Source organism: Rhinopithecus bieti, unplaced genomic scaffold, assembly GCF_001698545.2.
Source record: "Rhinopithecus bieti isolate Rb0 unplaced genomic scaffold, ASM169854v2 scaffold_10181, whole genome shotgun sequence".
Lineage (NCBI taxonomy): Eukaryota > Metazoa > Chordata > Mammalia > Primates > Cercopithecidae > Rhinopithecus > Rhinopithecus bieti.
The window spans coordinates 686,709-707,892 of record NW_016806624.1 but is presented as its reverse complement, the minus strand read 5'-3'; the positions used below and the strand labels follow the sequence as shown (position 1 = coordinate 707,892).

Below are 21,184 nucleotides of genomic sequence, written 5' to 3'. Positions count from 1 at the left end.
GTTTTTTACCACAATAAATAAATGTGATATATCCTCACAATGAAGTACCTTGCAGCTGGAGCAAGGAACAAAAAATGTCACTTTATACTGCTACAGAGTGACGTTTAGGATGTACAGTTAAGTGAAAAGAGCAGGAAAAAAAAGTGTGTAAGGTATTCCACCTTTTAAATCCAAGTAGTGTACATACAAATATATAAACATATTTCTCTATACTTTTTAAAATGATGACTAAAACTAAGAAAAAATTCTAAATGATTTTCTATGGGGAACGAAGTAAAAAGGGTAGAAGGAACAGGTATAAAAGCTAGATTTCTGTGAATAAACCTTGCTTTGGACATTTGACTCTGGATCACATAAACATTTCACATAATTGTGAAAACATAATTAATTTTTTTAAAAAACAGCCCCTAAAAATAGAAAGCAAAATGGTACACATGAACATTTTTTAATCAGGGAGAAGCCACTTTAAAAGAAGCTTAAATATATCAACCAAATCCCAAGTATGAAACTTGCTTGGATTGTATCTAAAATAAAGCAACCATTAAAAAAATTGTTTTGAAAACAATCTGGGAAATTGGAATACTAACCATAGTTGATAATATTAGTGAAAATATTAGAGATTCATTATTAAACTTTTTTTGTGTAATAATGATATTTTGGCTTTTTATTTAAGTGATGGGAATTTCACTATATTGCCCAGGCTGGTCTTGAAGTCTTGGGCTCAAACCATCCTCTTGCCTCAGCCTCCTGAGTAACTGGGCCTATAAGGTATGCCACTATGCCCAATTATGTTTGTTTTGTTTTTGAGGCGGAGTTTTGCTCTTGCTACCCAGGCTGGAGTGCAGTGGCGTGATCTCACCTCACTGTAACCTCCACCCCCTGGTTTCAAGTGATTCTCCTGCCTCAGCCTCCCAAGTAGCTGGGATTACAAGCATGCAGCACTAAGCCAAAAAATTTTGTATTTTTAGTAGAGACAGGGTTTCTCCATGTTGGTCAGGCTGGTCTCAAACTCCTGACCTCAGGTGATCCACCCGCCTCGGCCTCCCAAAGTGCTGGGATTACAGGTGTGAGTCACCGCACCTGGCCCCAATTATGTTTTTAAAAAGAGTCCTTATCTTTTGAAGATACACCCTAAAATATTTCATAGATGAAATAAGATGTTGGGATGAAATAATATGATATTAGGATTTGCTTCAAAATACACTGGGAGATTGCAGGTAGAAAAAGGAGTAGGTAAAAGGGGAGATGAAATAAGTTTATAATTGCTCAAGTGGGTGATGGATATAGGAAGATTCATTATATATACCATATATATACTATTTATATTTTCTTATTTTTACTTTTTTAAATTTAAAAATATGGTGCACTTCACAAATTTATGTGTCATTCTTGCACAGGGGCCATGCTAATCTTCTTATTCCAATTTTAGTATATGTGCTGCCGAAATGAGCACACCATTTCTATTTCTCACTGATAAAAGTTTTCTTAAAAAGCCCCTAATGCATGAATTTCATGGTTGTCTCTCTATGGTGATTATCATGAAATGTAAATCAATTATGATTTGTCAGAAAAAAATACCTAAAAATAAAGTACAGTACCTTTGTAAAAGTGACAGGGATGCTGGCATCCAACTGAATGTGATCTGCAACTTCTGTAAACTGCTGCTGCTGTTTCTGCAATGTTTCCAGTAACCTTGTAATTTCCTGTTTTGCCAAGACAACTCTACAATCATCCTATAAGAGGCAAAACAATATTTCTTATAAACTTTTTATAAGAAATAAGGAAAAGAGACTTATATTACCAACTCACAATAAAAGCAGTTTTAACATTATAGTAGTCAAAGTTAAATGTAAATTTGACAAGAATAATAATTGGGCATTAATATATAATTTAAGGACCTAGCAACAAAAGAATGGATAAATTGTAGAACATTGATAAATGGAACACGACATCACAGTGAGAATAAACCATAGCTACACATGATGATAGAAATTTCACAAACACAATGTGGAGTGTAAGAAGACATGGCATGGAGAATTCATACTGTATGATTTCATTTAATTACCAAAACAACCAAAATTAAGATATACATTAGAAGTCAAGATAGTGATTTATCATGGTGGGAAAGGCAGGTAGTGGCCAGAAGTGAGTATGAGGGGACTACTGGGGAACTGACAATGTTCTGTTACTTGATCTAGGTGCTAGTTAGACATTAATGATCAGTCTGAAAATTCAGCCAACTGAATACTTATGCATACATTTCTATATCTATGTTCTACTTCTATAAAAAGTTTAAAAAATAATTTCAGATATACATGTATTCGTTAAAAAAATAAAGAATACAGGTCAAACTCCCTCTAGATCCCCAGATCCACTCCTCAAAGTCAAGAACTTTCCAGTTTCTTGAATATTATTACAGACTATCTATACATATACCATATAGTCTTTATATGAAAGAGATCTCCCAATAATATGCAAGCTTCATGAGAATGACAGTATTATCTGTTTTTGCTCACTGTTAGATACTCATATTAGTTGACAGCAATTCCACTGTTTCAGCTGTTCAGGACAAACGCTGAAGTCATTATTGCTTTCTCTTTCCCACATGCCCTACATATAATCTGTTAACAAATTCTTTTGAATATCCAGAATCTGGGTGCTTCTAATCCCTATTATCCAAGCTACTATTACCTCTCATCTAGAATTCTACAACAGTCGCTTAACTGTTGAATTCCATCCTTCCATTTTTGCCTTCTTCCAATCTATTTTAGACACGTAGGCCAGAACAATCATTTTAACACATAAGATTAAGTCACATTTCTACTCAAAACTCTACAATGGTCCTCCTATCCCAATCAGTAAAAGCTGAAGTACACCCAGGCATGGTGGCTCACACCTGTAGTGCCAGCACTTTGGGAGCTCAGGAGTTTTAGACAAGTCTGGGCAACATGGCGAAACTCCGTCTCTATGAAAAATACAAAAAATTAGCTGGATGTGGTGGCTTGCTCCTGTAGTCCCAGCTACTCAGGAGGCTGAAGCAGGAGGATCACTTGAGCCCAGGAGGCAGAAGCTATAGTAAGACCAGACTGTATCACTGCACTCTAGCCTGGGAGCAAGACCCTGTCCCACTCCCCCACTCCCCCCAGCCCCCGGCCAAAAAAAAAAACAATTGAAGTCCTTATAATGCCTCACAGGGTTTTCCTTACATATAATTCTCTATTAATCTCTGATTTCAGCTCCTATTACTCTGTCCTTTGCTTATTCTACTCCAGTCAAGAGGTCAATTTTCCTGTTCCTCAAACATACCAGGCATGCTGCCCTAGGGTTTTTGCTATAAACATTTCCTCAACTAGAATGTTCTTCTCCCAGTTAGGGCCTGAATGAATTCCTTCAACTTTTTACTTAAATCTTTGCTCAAATCTCACCTTCCCTCAATAATGCTTACTCCGACTACTCTACTTAATAATGCAATCTGCTGTACAAACACAAACATGCAGTTGCAGAATTCTTTTTTGATTAGCTCTTACCACTTTCTAACATATAGTATAATTAACTTACTTAGATATGGTTATGGTTTATTGCCTGTCTTCTTGCTAGAATGCTAATTCTACAAGATTATGGCTTTTCGCTTCTTTTGTCCACTGATATATTTTAAATACACGGCATATGTTAGGTGCTCAGTACATATTTGCTAAATGAATATTCAGCATCCAGTATCATGCCAAGAACTTTAGATGATGCATAATTTGTTTAGAGTGGATGGATGATTAAATTATGTTCTCAGAAGTGAAGATCAATTTGTGATGTTCCATCCATTCCTCTATTCAATTTTCTCTGTAGTGGGAACTTTAAAGAACATTGGTTAGTATTCTGTAGTCATAAAATAGAACAAAACTAATACGTCCATATGAAAAATGAATCCAAGACCTTGATTTTTTTGCATTAACATAGATAATATTGTATTATTAAAAATTACCAGTTCATATGGCTTGGCTCCGTGTCCTCACCCAAATCTCATCTTGAATTGTAATCCCTATATCTGGGGAGGGATGTGATTGGATCACGGGGACAGTTTCCCCCATGCTATTCTCATGATAGTGAGTTCTCATGACATCTGATGGTTTTAAAATGTGACATCTCCCCTTTGCTCACACTCTCTCTCTCTCTCTCCCCTGCTGCCTTGTGAAGAAGGTACTTGCTTCCCCTTTGCCTTCTACCATGATTGTAACTTTCCCGAAGCCTCCCCAGCCATGCAAACCTGTGAGTAAATTAAGCCCCTTTCCTTTATAAATTACCCAGTCTCGGGTAGTATCTGTAGAGCGGTGTGAAAATGGACTAATATACCAGTCATTTTGGCACAACACTTCAGAAACTCTAAAACACTTAAATATTTCAGTAACTATGAACATACTTTTTCATAAAATAAATATGAATATACTTTTAAGTATTCAAGTTAGTATGATTTAGGACACGATTCCACTCTGATTTTGCTGTGTAGCTTCATTATCTGCCATGAGTTAAACATGTATTTATTAAGCTCTTCTATCTAGATGCAAAGAATTCAGTGACACAAAGATGAACAAGATGCATCAAGATGCATCAAAGATGAACAAGGTCAGCATCTAAAACACACAGGCATATTGTCATTCGATGTCAAATCAGAAGACACAAATCACACCACTATTTGAATAGAAAGAACTTAAAATAAAAACTGTTAACTAGGTGTGGTTATTAACTAGGTAACTAAAAGGATAAAAGGAACTCTGAGGTACTATGGAGGTAGCAATTGTATGAAATAATATAGCTACCACTTCCAGTGCTGAGGGAATAAAAGGAAGAGGTTAGAATTATTAAAACTTAGAAACTTGCAGGAGGGGCTCACGGAGCTGAAACTCAAACCTCCGAGAAGGGTGGTCTCCTAACATGAGTAACTATGCCCCCTCTTGACAGTACCTAACATGGGTCCAGCTGGCAACACAATTACGAGGTCTACAGAGTTCTAGCCCTAGTATCACAAAGCAGAGGATAAAAGAGTAGGTTTCGAGCTGAAAATCAACTTAATAAATAGCATACATATCAACTGTTACAATTCAGTGTAATAACAACTCAATGATAATCCAAGACTGATGAGTCTATAGACTGGCCACTTTCATGTAAGTGTAATCAGATACTTAAGAGAAAAAGCTCTACAATGTAAAAGGCTTAGCCTACAATGATTTGAAATCAACACAATTATCAGCAATATATCAGTGAAGATAACACAGACTGCAGCTTTTCTGAAATTCCTAGGGCAATAGCTATCCTTATACCTCACACTTAGGAAAACAGATCCAAAACACAAATGGATAAGGCTGACATTTCTGTTAGAATAACTTTGAGCCTCACTTATTTAAAAAGTAAGTCATCTGCAAACTGGGTAACAAATTGCTTATGGTATCTCAACCAGCACAAAACATACGTTTGTTCTAACAGTGAAGAACCACCGAATTACAGCAGAGGTAGGCAGTACATGCTAGAGAGGCACTCAAAAAAAGACCAACAAAGAGAAAGCTTCAAAGAAAGGCAAACATTTAAGCTGGACCTTGAAGGAGAAGGAAGATTTCCACTATAAGAAAAGAGAGATATATGCACTCCAAGCAAGAAAAAAAAAAAAAAAAAAAAAAAAAAAAAACAGTACATATATGCTTGGCAAAGAAGAGTAAAAGGATTTGGCATTAACTGAAGAATGACAAGAAGTTAGAAGGCTTCAAGAACCCATGGCTCAAGGTGGGGAGGGCACATGAACGAGAGGGCACTGATAATTCCACACTAGTGAAATAATTCAAGGTTGCAGACCATGTCCTAAGCACAAAGTTACTGCATACAGCAGACACAAAATAATAATAAAATACACTAATGTATACCTCTGGTCATTATCTACTTAAACTTACAACTAAAACCCTAACCACATTTAAACTACCTACCTGCTGCAAAGTCTTTTCACAATGGAGGCAGGCTGCTGAAACCTCTGACAACAAAATAGTCATATCTTCTTGTTGCTGCCTGAGCCAAATCAATTTTTCACGAACATGAGCATCAACAACACTTAGAGCCATTTCTTCTTGACGACACAGAGTTTCATGTAGATCATAAAAATATGCTCGAATACATGACCGGGCATTCTCTGCAGTCCCTGGTACCTAAGAAAATGAAAATAAATTTTAAGTAACTGTAATGTTAATAAAGATTTTACCTGTGAAATATTTAAAATTTCAGCCTAGGCAACATGGCAAAACCCTGTCTCTACAAAAAATAGAAAAAATTAGCCAGGCGTGGTGGTATGTGCCTGTAGTCCTGGCTACTCAGGAGGCTGAAATGGGAGGACTGATTGAGCCCCAGAAGTCAAGGCTGCAGTGAGTCGTGATCACATCACTGCATGCCAGCCTGGGTGACGGAGCAAGACATTGTTTAAATACCATCTATATTAAATTGCAAAATATAAATCTCCATGCTAGATCTTTCCCCTAATGCACAGACATTGGAAATTCAACTGTTTATAAATGACATCTCAAGCAAAATGGAATGCCTAATCTCCAGTCTCCCTTATTCCCAAACCTAATTGCCTCTGTCTTGGTAAATGGCAACTCCATCCATCAGGATGAAAGCAAAAAAAATTGGAGTCATCATGATCACCTCTCTTTCATAGCCCACTACTCCCTCAGCAAATTCTGCTGACTTCAAAATATATCCAGAATCTGATCATGCCTCATCACCTCCAAGTCACCTATCCAATCAATATTAACAATTAATCACTAAGACCTATCTATTCTACTTCTTCAAAATCTTAAATCCATCGACTTGTGTCCACTCTCTCTACCCTAGTATATTATAGGCCATAAGCATCTCTAGAATTTTAACTAGAAAACTTTAACAACATCCTAATAGGTCTACCTACTTCCAATTTTGTTGCTCCTCCAATTCATTTTCTAAATTTAAAACAACCTTTCTTAAGGAAAATCTGATCATGTCATTCCTATGTCAATTCTTCAATGGCTCATCACTGTCCTTAAACTAAGTTCTGAACTCTTTATTAACATGGCTGACAAGATCCTGCATGATTTGGCTTTGAACTCTCCATATCCTCTTTTCTTGTCATGTCCCATTCAATACTCAAAGCTCTAACTAGTGAGCTTCTTTAAGTCTCTACAATTTGTCCAATTCTCACTTCCAAACATTTTAACATATTGCTCCCTTCTTGGGACAATTCATTCCCCATTCTGCTCTTTTCCTTGACTGAATTTCTTCAAATCTCAGTTTCAACATCATTTCTTCTATAAGGATTTCTCTGACCTCCATAAATCATTGCCCATTTTGTGATGCCAAAGCACCCTGTACTTCTCCTCCATAAAAGTCACCACATTTAAAACTCTCTGTTCCGTGATGAATGAGTTCCTTAAAGACAGAGACTTTTAAAAAACTTTCTAATGACTGGTGCAATACTAGCAAATTGTAATTGCTCATTAAATACTTAGTAGAAGGTGAAAATATGAAAAACAAAAAAGAATGAGAAAGGGGAAGAAGAAAAAAAATCCATACATGTTCTGTGTGAGCCATTCCAATTCCATCTTCCACGATTTGTTCTCCTCCTTCAATGTGCTGTACAATTCCAACTAATTTTCTGGAATAATCTGAGATTTCCTCTGTGAAGGTCCGTATGCAGTGAGCCATATCTAAAATTGATGCTCGGATCTGATTAGCTTCTGGTTCCAATACTGAATGCTATAAAATGTAACATGAGAAAAGAACTCATAGTATTGACTAATAATATAAAAAACTACTTAAATCCCTATTAATACAAAAAAGCATCAGCCACAAGTGACTTTTATAACACAGAAAAATATTATAATTTACTTTCACTCCTTTATAAGAAAACTGTACTGCAAAGAAGTAATTTAAAATTTGGAAGTCCATTTATTGCTAAACAAGAAACCAAGAGACTATCTCTAAAATTATATCCTAAGAGCTAACAGACATAAATATTGTCAAACAATCTGGTGCATTATGAAAACATGCAAGCAAACAGAATGTTTGTTTCCTGCTCAAAGGCTATTTTTTTGTGAAGAATGATGACGCCTCTTTGAAGTTTTTTTTTTTTTTTGTAACATTTAGAAATTAAATCTCTCATTTATTTTCATGCTACCAAACACAATCATTCATCACTTAACTCTTCTTCAATGCCTACTTTCAGAATAAAGAACCAGGTCAGTGAAAACAAATACTGAGCTGGTAAAGTAGCTACAGTGATCCAATTGATTAATAATAATAATAAAACATACCTTGTGACCTTGGTGTTTTCCATATTCTTTGCAGACACAGCACATGAGTGGGCTAGTTTGACAACCTTCTTCTAAGCAAACAAACTCAATGGCATGCACCTGGTGCTGAGAGCACATGGTTTTCTCATGAGGTTTATCAGCTAGAGGAACTCGCCTGTGCTTTGCTAATGTCTTTGTAGAATGAGTAACTTGAGAACACTCAGAGCACAAATGAGTTGCACACACAGTGCAATATACAGATGCAAGGTGAGCTTCATCTTCATCACAACGAATGATGCTCTGATAAACAAAAAATTAATGCCTTAAAATTGAACCCAATCAGTGTAACATGACAAATTTTTAAATATAGAATCCCATAATCTTTTTTGCTTTACTGACCAATATTTACATATGAAAATATATTGGTCATTAAGCACAAAGGTCATTCAATACTCATCCGAGAAGCATTTATTTCTACAGGTAAGAAGCTATTTCCAAGATTAACTGATCAATATATGTTATGAATTTGAAACCAAAAATAAAACTATTCTCGTAGATTCATATTCGGTGCAAAGATCTCTTCCACCAAATCCTGTCACTTTACACAAAAGAAACTAAACCATAGAGAAGTCAAAAGTCTTTTTTTAAAACTACAAAAATCTGATACTAAATACAACCCCATAGCTTTAAGTATTAGTTGTCATAATGATGTATAGGAAGGACAGAAGCACAAATACTATGTAGAAAATGTAGGAGTATGCATCAGAATTAGCTGTAAGCTTTTAAAAACAGTTGTCTGGACTCTAATCTGAGAAATTCTTATTTCAACAGGTTGTGGATGAACCCTAGACTTGTATATATTTTTCTAATTATACACCACGTATTTTAATAGCTCCACAGGTGAGTCTATTGCACAATCATAGCAGAAAACCACTGATTTAAGCAAATAAAAAAAAAAAATAGGCCAGGCTCAGTGGCTTACACCTGTAATCCCAGCACTTTAAGAAGGCTGAGGCAGGTGATCACTTGAGGCCAGGAGTAAGAGACCAGTCTGGCCAACATGGAGAAACTCCATCTCTACTAAACATCAAAAATTAGTCAGGTGTGGTGGTATACACCTGTAATTCCAGCTACTCAGGTAGCTGAGGCACAAGAATCACTTGAAGCCAGGAGGCAGAGACTGCAGGTAACTGAGATCACGCCACTGTACTCTAGCAAGGGTGAGAGAGGGAGACTCTGTCTTAAAAAATAACAATTAATAAACAAAACCTATATGTAAGCATCTAAATATTAGTTCTAGTTTTCAGGAATTACAAAAAATAATTAATCACTAAATAATTATTTTTATTTCAAGTAGATAAAAAATTACATGTCAGATAATCAAGAATGCTTTGAACACTTTTACTAAATGTTAAAAGGCCATAAGTGGAAGGGGAGAAATTTAGTATAAATTTTTTCAAAAATAAAAATGTTTAAATACATCAATGATGTCATTCATTATCACATTAAATAAAAAATGAATCCAAAGTGGAAGAGTTTTGTTTGCAATTATGAGAAGTGTATATATGTGCCATAAAAATTCAGGTCTTCTGTTTTCCAGACCTGACAAATAAATAAATTATAAATTATAAAGTCAACATTAGCTAACAGTAATATCTTTTGAAGTAAAGATTAAAGATTTAGCACATGAAAGAACTGCAGAAATTTTAGAAAACAGAGTGTTGCAGTTTGAAATTAATTTCACTGATTCACTTTAGTATAAAGAAATCATCCATCTAATAAAAAGAAAGCAGAAAGCCAATCCGACATTTTTTTTTTTTTTTTTTTTTTTTTGGAGACGGAATCTCGCTCTGTCACCCAGGCTGCCGAGTGCATGTGGTCGGCATATCAGCTCATGCCAAGCTCCGGCCTCCTTGGGTTTACGCCATTCTCCTGCCTTCAGCCTCCCGAGTAGCTACTACAGCGGCCGCCACCTCGACCGCTAGTTTTTTGCTATTTTTTAGTAGAGACTGGGGGTTTCACCGTGTTAGCCAGGATGGTCTCGATCTCCTGACCTCGGATCCGCCCGTCTCGGGCCTGCCCAAAGTGCTGCGATTACAGCTTGAGCCCACCCCCCCCTTTTTCTCTTGATACAAATATGTGGTTTGCAAGTTGATCACCAAAATCATTAACTGATATTTACTCCAAATATATTTCTATCCATAATAGCCTATGAAAGCCATGTCCTATAGTACATATGTGCAGCTATGCAAATAATACATAAGTGCTAAAAATATACTTTTACATTATTAAAAAATCCAGTGTTCATGGATTCTAATATTTACCAGACATCTACCTGTATGGATAAAGACAGTACATCTATAAAAAGTTTAACCTTTTCTTGAAGATAGAATAGTAACAATTCCCTCAGAAGCTACTGCTATCTTTAAGGCATTTTTCCCTGTATATTAAATGGCCTCTTACATGGAGTTTTACTTTCTCTCATTGAGTTTTTCTGTTGACTAATTTACTTTTGCATCCTCTACTCTACTGTTGCTTACTTATCTTTCTTACTATTCTATAATCTTCTTCCTCTTTTCACTTTATTCTTGGTAGAACTGAATTATGATAAGGGAAAAAAAAGTTCACACATAAGGCATAGTTTAGGCATAGTATTTTCAAATAATTCTAGTTCTACTTTTTTCTCTTGGGAATAGTGTTGGCCTTCAGAACTATAATGTAATGAAAAGTTGTGTTTCTAGAAATTTACCTGCTGAAATAAATGAGGTAATATTGTGCTACTAATGGCATATATTAAAAGAAAAATTCATGCTCGTAACAAATATTTCACCACGTATGATCAATACCTCTCCAGATATCCCAATGGATTCTTCTGCAGCTCCATACTGACCAATAGGCCCATTCTGCAGTCGTTCCAAAAGCTCCAATAAAGCAAAATTTTTTTTCAAGCCCCAGACACCTGAATCTCCTAGAATAAATATAAAACAAAACTAAATCTAACAAAATGGACTATTAATCATTTTACCCATACCTCAAAAGTAATTTCTAATCCATATAGCTCAGTCGTTAATAATGTCTAAATTTGAAAAATTCAAATTTTCCCCATTATTTAATACCAAAATAATTGCTTTGTTAATACTCTCTTTTAAAAAACAGAAGAATCCCTCAGGCTTCCAAGTAGAAACACACTTTAAAATTTATTATTTTTTGACCAGGCGCATTGGCTCACGACTGTAATCCCAGCAGTTTGGGAGGCTGAGATGGACAGATCACTTAAGGCCAGGAGTTCAAGACCAGCCCGGTCAACATGATGAAATCCCATCTCTACTACAAATACGAAAATTAACCAGGTGTGGCATCAGGCGCCCATAAACCCAGCCACTGAGGAGGCTGAGGGACGAGAATCACTTGAACCCGGGAGGTGGAGGTTGCAGTGAGCCAAGATCATAGCACTGCACTCCAACCTGGGTGACACAGCAAGACTCAATCTCAAAAAAGAAAAAAAAAAAAATCTAAATACACATTAAAAAAGTTAAGGTGGCCGGGCGCGGTGGCTCAAGCCTGTAATCCCAGCACTTTGGGAGGCCGAGACGGGTGGATCACGAGGTCAGGAGATCGAGACCATCCTGGCTAACACGGTGAAACCCTGTCTCTTACTAAAAAATACAAAAAACTAGCCGGGCGAGGTGGCGGGCGCCTGTAGTCCCAGCTACTCGGGAGGCTGAGGCAGGAGAATGGCCTGAACCCGGGAGGCGGAGCTTGCAGTGAGCTGAGATCCGGCCACTCCAGCCCGGGAGACAGAGCGAGACTCCGTCTCAAAAAAAAAAAAGGTGGTAAAGGCTGCACAACAATATGAATGAACTTAATGCCACTAAACTTAGAAGTGGTTAAAATGGCAAATTTTATGTTATATATATTTTTTGCCACAGCTTAAAAAAGTTATTTAAATCTCTTTTACTTTTTTTTTTTTGAGACAGTGTCTTGCTAAGTCACCCAGGCTGGTGTGCAGTAGCACGATCTTAGCTCATTGCAATCTCCACCTTCTGGGTTCAAGCGATTCTCGTGCCTCAGCCTCCCAAGTGGCTGGGACTACAAGTGCGTGCCACCACGTCCAGCTGATTTTTTGTATATTTTGGTAGAGACGGGGTTTCGCCATGCTGGCCGGCCTGGTCTCAAACTCCTGGCCTAAAGTGATCTGCCTGCCTCAGCCTCTGTGCCCAGCCTATTTCTCTATCATTTAATTTTACAAGTCCTATTTTGTCACTGACTTTTACTATTATGCTAAAACAAGCATTTTCAAATACTTTTTGCAGCAACTTAACTTAAGAAATACATATAACTTTGTAACCCAGGACAACACACAAACTCTTCCTAAACCTATGAATAAAAGTCAGATCCTTTAGCAGAAGGAATATTTGTTATGGTAAACTCCTATGCAACAAATACCAGATACCATCTGATATAGCTGCCACCTAACACATATTCATTAAATGAATAAATATATAAAAGGTTGATGGAATCATTGCCTGCAGGGCTCCCCTTCCTCTTAGCTCTTAAAAAAAAAAAAAAAGGCCATTCCATGTTGTGGTTCTCCCAAAAAAACTAGACTGAACATATCTATCCTCAGCCTTGCCCCGAGAAGGCCTTCTCCTTAATTTTTAACACATATTCTACAACAAGTTGAGTTCTCTCTATTTACATAAAGGTTAAGAAGTACACTAAGTGATAATTTAAAAATACAGTTGTGACAATTTTCTAAATATCCAGTCATTATATAATGAATACATAGAAATAAACTTCTAGCATTACTAGGTAGTGCCTAATATTTATCACTGAATTCTGTAAGTGTCAAAACAACTCCATAATCTCAATGGCTTAACACAACAGAGATTTACTTTTTGCTCATGCAACATCTCAGGGGTTAGGGAAGAAAAGAGAGACTGTTCCCCACTGACCACAAACAGGGACACAGGCTACCGAGCCTCCAATCATTTGGACCACCTCACTGTAGCAGGGAGAAGAATTTACTTTGAAAATCATAAACCTTCTCTTATCAACTTCTACCTGGATGCTAACACTTCACTTCTGCAAACAATTCACTGATCCATGGACATCACACAGTGATGTGTAAGAGGGCAAGGAAGTGTAATTTCACCATATGAGCAGAAGAAAATCAGCAATATTGCTGAACAGTATCAATAACTACTCATATTCTTCTTGCACTAGAGAGGAATTCTGATTCAGAATTCAGAGAAGTCAGAAAGGAGGATGGATGTATTCTAGTTTTGTTAAACATTGAGGTAGTAACTCTTCACATTGTGGTATTAATGTAGAGAAGGTAAAGTGCTCTTCAAAAAGGTAGAAGAGTCAGGCGTGGTGGCTCATACCTGTAATCCCAGCAATTTGGGAGGCTGAGGTGGGTGGATCACTTGAGGTCAGGAGTTCAAGACCAGCCAGGCCAACATAGTGAAACCCCATCTCTACTAAAAATACACAGATTAGTCAGGCGTGGTGGCAGGTGCCTGCAGTCCCAGCTACTCAGGAGGCTGCGAAAGAATCACTTGAACTCTGGAGGTAGAGGCTGCAGTGAGCTGAGATTGCACCACAGCACTCCAGCCTGGGTGACGGAGTAACACTCTGCATTAAAAAAAAAAAAAAATAGAAGGACGGTTCTATCCTCTATTTGAAAAACATTACTATTTCTTTAAGTATAGTTTTTTTGTTTGTTTGTCTGAGACGAGTTTTGCTCTTGTCGCCCAGGCTGGAGGGCAATGGCGCGATCTAGGCTCACTGCAACCTCCATCTCCCAAGTTCAAGTGATTCTCCTGCCTCAGCCTCCCGAGTAGCTGGGATTACAGGCGTCCACCATCACGCCCAGCTAATTTTTACATTTTTAGAAGAGAAGGGGTCTCACCATGTTGGCCACACTGGCCTTGAACTCCTGATTTCAGGTGATCCACCCGCCTTGGCCTTGCAAAGTTCTGGATTACAGGTGTGAGCCACCTTGCCTGGCCTAAGTATAGTTTTACATAAAGAAATAGTATGATATAGGCATATCTCACAGAATAAAAAACCAAATAAAAGTACAGAGACTTTCCCAATCCCTACTATTTCTTGGCTACTAGTAAGTTAACGCTATCTATAATGTTATTATTGTCCTATATTAGTTGTCAGGGAAATAGACTATTTATATACATCAAAGATCACCAAACCTTAAAAACCCTTTTCTTTCTCCAGAAAATATTTTAAAACCATGTTTCTTAGCATTTTGAAGTCTTCCAGCCTAAAATTATAGGTACTCTTGCTTCCTTTTTTGGTGGATAAATTATTTTGAATGTGTTCCACTTGAAAAATAGTATGAATATATTAAAATTGTCTTAGATAGTGCAACTAACCTGAAAAAAAAAAAAATGGCAACCTTAAACTCTTTTGGAGAAAACTCCCGTATCAAAAAGAGTAAACTTACAAAACTTATGTTTGTAAAATCATTGTTCAGACGTTAGTAAATGCTATTATTTCCAAATCTGGTACCTGAAAATAACTTAGTTTGAAATATATAAAGCAAGTGTTAAAAGTATACAGAAAACCAAAAAAAATCCACAAACCCTTCAAACTCATTTTAACAGAAAATAGAGTAATTATCACAAGCTACAAACACTTCTGTCCTTGATATTAGTAAATAAAAACATGCTGAGACTCAATGACTTATCCGTATTTTCATTATTGGCTTATTTATTTGTAAAGAAAACATTGTTTTATTGGGTTAATGGCTTCAGGCAAATGATTCACTCTGTGATGCATATTCTTATTTATTTGAATTAGGGTAACATGTTTTTCTCAGGTGTCTTAAAGCTCTTTACAGATAAGTATTGAATATAAACATCTCAGAAGACAAAATAAAATTAGTAACTAAGAGTGAGATAGTTTATAGCTTGAAGATTATTCACCTTAATAGAAACTCAGGCTTTCTGAAACTTTCTGGGAATTTTATCATTCTAAAAATCAAGTGGAAGGAAATTGTCTTCTATGACATTTGCATTACATGAACAATTTTCAATATTAAATCCATACAAATACTTTTCCTACCTAGGTCTGTTACTTGTCGATCAAATGGGCAACGGATTGCTCTTCCATGAAGAGGTAGGCGAGTGAGACAGTCATGACAGACTGTATGGCCACAAAGCAAAAGGCGAGGAACTTTGTCTCCTTGCAAAGAAAAGACGTCTTCACAAACTCCACACTCTAGCACCTAATATTTGAAAACGAAGGATGTATTATTTAAACCATTTTAAAAGCATACATATTTTAGGTATATAAGAAAATTCACCTAATATATTGAATCAACATTGTTACTTTATTCCTCCATGAAAAAGAACTATGTAGGTTGTAAAATCTTAAATCACTTTTAAGTCATTCCATCTGACAGACCCTGCCAAAATTATATCGTAATGAAATATCTTTGAAATACTAATAGTAGTGTTACGGGCAAAGATGCTGTAAATTAACATCTTCATTATCTGTTGAAAATTATGATTTCACTCATTACATCTGAATCTGTACAAACAATATGTAATTCTACTGAAGGCGGGTTCTTAAGCAATTTCTCTGCAACTACCTAACCCATCATTAATTTCAACACAAATAAACTATCATTAATTTCAACCAAAATAATCTAAAATATGTGCTAACAATTACCCCTGTTAATGATAAAGAACTTGTTAAGAAAAGACTACAACTAACTTTCAAGTTTCTAGTATCTAATGTACATTAAATAATACAAAGGCAAAAAAGCAATCACCTTAAATTTCAATTCCTGTGCTCTATCAATAAATATAGCTCTGAATCAGAAACTAGTTTGTCTATCTAATTCTAGTTACAGACACATGACTTGCACAAGGCTACACAGTCAAAAGAAAGGCTATTTATCAGCATATTCTGATTCTCAAGTCCGTATGTTTATGTTTTATAAATAGTCAACAAATTGTATTTATAGCAATAAAGCATTTTCAGCACTTATTTCTAAGTATATTTGTAGTGTTTCATTATTTTTTTTAAAATACCCACCCTGTACTATTCAATCATACCTCAAACTCCTGTCATTCAAGACCCGCTACAATCTGGTCCCTGTCCTACTGCTTCACTGCCACACTCTTCTGACCCTGTGCTCCAACTATATCCAACAGCTTATAGTTCTCAGAACATGAGAAACTGTTTCATGTTTCTTCATGCTAACACTGAGGAAAGGACTATACTTGTCCTTTGGGCCCCCAAGTACTGTGTATAAGCGTCTACCATAACACCCAAAATGCTTTAATACCTTCGTTTTCTAGCCTGTCTTTCCCTGTTGGACGAAAAAACCCTCAGGAACAGGGTATTTTAAATACCAAGTTCCTAGTGCTTACATAAAGTCTAGTAAAATAATTTAAAAACAATTAAGCTCAACATCATCAAACACACAACACAAGGTAAAAAACAGAAAACCCAAGGCAGAAATCAGACTAAATCTACTATGATGTTAAACCTAACTCTGCAATTAACTTGGACTTCGGGCTTGAGACACAAATATCTTTCACCATGAAATGATAATTCATAATTGCTTTGTATATTATTATGGTTCAAAAGAAATTTAAATTTAGTCTTTCAATGTAAATAAGGGTTTGGGAAGAGACAAATAAATAAAAATAAGAAACAAAACATTGCTCACAGAAAAGATGATGAAAATTCTTTACATGAAAAGATGTTTAATCTAACTCATAACAAGAAAAATGCAAATTAAGGCTAGGCACGGTGGCTCATGCCTGTAATTCCAACACTTTGGGAGGCCAAGGCAAGTGGATCATCTGAGGTCAGGAGTTCGAGACCAGCCTGGACAACACGGTGAAATTCCTTCTGTAGCAAAAATACAAAAAAATTAGCCAGGCATGGTGGTGGGCGCCTGTAATCCCAGTTTACTCAGGAGGCTGAGGCAGGATAATCGCTTGAGCCTGGGAGGCGGAGGCTGCACTGAGCCAAGATCACAGAGTGAGACTTGGTCTCAAAAAAATAAAGAAAAAAATGCAAATCAAAGCTACATCAAAATACTTTTTTTTTCCAGATTAGATCAAAAATATTGGTAACACTTTGTTAGTGAAGGTGTGGGAAAGCAGACACTCTCATACATTACTAATTGCTATGAAATGTTTATTGAGCAATACAGCTTTTATGGAGGGCAACCTGTCAGTATTTACCAAGTTTAAGTAACTCAGTAATTCTAGTTGCAGGAATTTATCCTACAAGCATATTAGACATGTGTGACAAAATCTGTATGTTAGTCCTTAAAGCATCATTTGCATTAGCAAAAAATTGAAAACAAAGTAAACATATATCAATATCAGCTTGGAAAATAAATTATGGCACATTCATAATACTATAAAACTATATAGGATAGTGAGAAAGATGACGTTTTTCATGTACACACAGAATGATTTCATATGATTAAAACAAAAGAAAATGATAAATAGAATATACTCATTTTGCATAAAGGTGGGGAAAGAGCAAATTTTTTTTATATTGTTGTATAAACGTACTGTCTTCCTGGAAGGATACATAGGACACCAGTAACACTGGAACATCAGTTCCCCATGAGAAAGAGAAACAGCTAGGGAACAGCTACCCATGTATAATTCTATTTATTATTCATATATACACATACTTCAATTTATCCTACAATTTTTAAAAAGGGGAAAGTTTCATGTTATCAAATCCATTTAGGTCAGGCACCATGGCTCACACCTGTAATCACAGCACTTTGGGACACCAAGGCAAGAGGACTGCTTGAGGTCAGGAGTTCAAGACCAGCCTGGGCAACACAGTGAGACCCTGTCTCTACAAAAAAATAAAAAACTAAGGTGGGAGGATCACTTGAGCCCAGGAGGCTGAGGTTGCTATGAGCCATGATTGTGCCACTGCACTCTCACTTGGGTGACAGAGTGAGAACCTGCCTCAAAAAAAAAAATTCAATTAAATATAGAAAAATTATTCACAGGCCAGGCACGGTGGCTCATGCCTGTAATCCCAGCACTTTGGGAGGCCAAGGTGGGTGGATCACAAGGTCAGGAGATCGAGACCATCCTGGCTAACACAGTTAAACCCCATCTCTACTAAAAATACAAAAAATTAGCCGGGCATGGTGGCAGGTGCCTGTAGTCCCAGCTACTTGGGAGGCTGAGGCAGGAGAATGGCATGAACCTGGGAGGCGGAGCTTGCAGTGAGCCGAGATTGTGCCACTGCCCTCCAGCCTAGGCGACAGAGCAAGACTCCGACTCAAAAAAAAAAAAAGAAATTCACAATAGAATTTGATATAAAATAAATGCAACATTTTATAAATGCTGTATTGATACTCTAATAAGTTAAAATTTGTTTATAAACTCCAAAGAACCATATTAAAATTTTGTTTAGTTCATTTCAATCCTGTATCTCTGATCCCACCACTATACAAGATTTAAAAGAACTTCCTTACGCTGTTACTGCATTTTCAAAAGCACTAATAAAATTCCATTGATTAGCAAACCAAACACAGGTCCGAAAATAAAGTTACTAGACTATTTTGCATCAACTTGGTAAATAATACAGCAAGAAAATATTTCCTCAGTATCTATGAATAGGAATTGTGGTTAACAGCAAAAAGCCCTAGATAGGAAAAAGCTCTTAATTCTACATTTCACAAAATGCCAAAACAGCTTCAAACTTATTACATGTAAATCAAACTGTAATCAATCAGATTATGTTTATATTGTTATTTATTATTATTATTATATTTTTTTTTTGAGAAAGGGTCTCACTCTTTCTCAAAAAAAAGGGTCAACCAGGCTGGAAAGTAGTGACCTGAGCATGGTTCACCACAGCCTTGACCTCCCAAGCTCAAGCAATCTTCCTGCCTCAGACTCCCAAGTAGCTGGTAACACAGGTATGTGCCACCATGCCTGGCTAATTTTGTTTATTATTATTTGTAGAGGTAGGGTCTCACTATGTTGCCCAGGCTGGTCTCAAACTCCAGGGCTCAAGCAATCCTCCCACCTCAGCCTCCCAAAGTGCTGAGATGAAAGGTGTGAGCCACTGTGCCCAGCCTCAGACTAAATTTTAAAAGGCCTAAGAAGACTCACTAAGCAAAAGAAACTGTGATATATTTTTACATGTCAGTTATTTCACAATATCGGACTCTTTATTTTTTATTTTTCAGATGGAGTCTCACTCTTTGTCGCCCAGGCTGGAATGTAGTAGCACAATCTCTGCTCACTGCAACCTCTGCCTCACTGCAACCTCTGCCTCCCTGGTTCAAGTGATTCTCCTGCCTCAGCCTCCTGAGTAACTGCGATTAACAGGCTCACACCACAGTGCCTGGCTACTTTTTTGTATTACTAGTACAGACAGGGCTTGGCCATGTTGGCCAGGCTAGTCTCGAACTCCTGACCTCAAGTGATCAGCCCACTTCGGCCTCCCAAAGTGCTTCCCAGGCACTTTGTGCTTTACAGACGTGTGCCACCGTGCCTAGCCATATCAGATTTTTATGTTACTGTTTTCTCTAATGATAAAAACCATGTAATTATCAACTTGTTCACAAGCACAAGGCCATTTTACACAGTATTAGCATTATATACTTCAACTTTTTTTTTTTTTTTTTGAGACGGAGTCTCCCTCTGTCACCCAGGCTGGAGTGCAGTGGCCCGATCTCAGCTCACTGCAAGCTCCGCCTCCCGGGTTCCCGCCATTCTCCTGCTTCAGCCTCCCGAGTAGCTGGGACTACAGGCGCCTGCCACCTCGCCCGGCTAGGTTTTGTAGTTTTAGTAGAGACGGGGTTTCACCGGGTTAGCCAGGATGGTCTCGATCTCCTGACCTCGTGATCCGCCCGTCTCGGCCTCCCAAAGTGCTGGGATTACAGGCTTGAGCCACCGCGCCCGGCCGTACTTCAACTTTTACCTTCCAATAAATAATTATTGCTTTCATCTGTACAAATGACAAGTGAGGTTTTTTTCAGTTTATACCCCTATAGCTACCACAAATTATGGCATGAAGATTTTGTCAGAAAGGGCTATTTTATTGCACAGTTCAGGAACATTTTACATATTAAGATGAAAATGAACAAGGTGAGCCTCTGATGTATCAAATTCTGTGCTGTAACAAACTGGAGTTACATCAGGCTTTGGTACACTTTTGAGACTGTAAGGCAAACAGGGTAACAAAAAAATAGATACTGCAATGATACCCCTTCCAATTACGAAATAAAACTTAAACTTCAAGTTAATTCACAAAATACTCTGCAAGTATTCTCTACTTAGCAAAAGCACAATTCAATAAATAAAATCTCCATCACACAACATGCCTAATAACGAGGGCTCTTTTGCATATCAGATATGCTGTGCACCTGTAGAATAACTTCATTACTACCTAAAGGTCATCTGAATCACACGACCACCACCAATACTGACTGATACTAAATTGTGGGAAGAAATGTCTCACTTGCTGTCATACAAAACCAACATTAACTGAATAATCATAGGTGTCTATTTTTCAAGATGTTAAAAGAACTTCATATATTACCCTGTTCAGTAATTCTTAACCCTGGTTGCATATTAAAATAACTTATGGGCATTTCTAAAATCTACTGATGTTGTCAACCTCATCAGAACTGGAGGAGGAGTGCATCAGTAGTGTACTAAAAATCTTCAGTGATCCTAATATGTAGCCAGGAATGAGAATTATCAATCTCTTAGATTAGAGATGCTCCCGAAGGTTACTCTATAAACCAATGAGATCAGTTCTCCCCTCCAGATCTCTCCGTGCACAACAGTGGAAGGGAAAAATGAGTGCCACATATTTCAAATGATTTTTTTAGAAAATTCATTCTGGAGCAT

General features: G+C 37.0%; 1 protein-coding gene across 1 annotated transcript in view; it reads right to left on the bottom strand.

Moving 5' to 3' along the window:
* The window catches only part of TRIM23 (tripartite motif containing 23), a 34,555-nt gene that overhangs the window by 12,197 nt on the left and 1,174 nt on the right, over positions 1–21,184 (bottom strand). Inside the window, exons 2-7 of the mRNA XM_017877109.1 lie at positions 15,381–15,543; positions 11,141–11,262; positions 8,316–8,594; positions 7,576–7,758; positions 5,964–6,179; positions 1,599–1,733 (exon numbers count right to left, since the gene is read on the bottom strand). Of these exons, the coding sequence (XP_017732598.1) occupies positions 1,599–1,733; positions 5,964–6,179; positions 7,576–7,758; positions 8,316–8,594; positions 11,141–11,262; positions 15,381–15,543 (1,098 nt within the window). The remainder of the gene's footprint in view (positions 1–1,598; positions 1,734–5,963; positions 6,180–7,575; positions 7,759–8,315; positions 8,595–11,140; positions 11,263–15,380; positions 15,544–21,184) is intronic.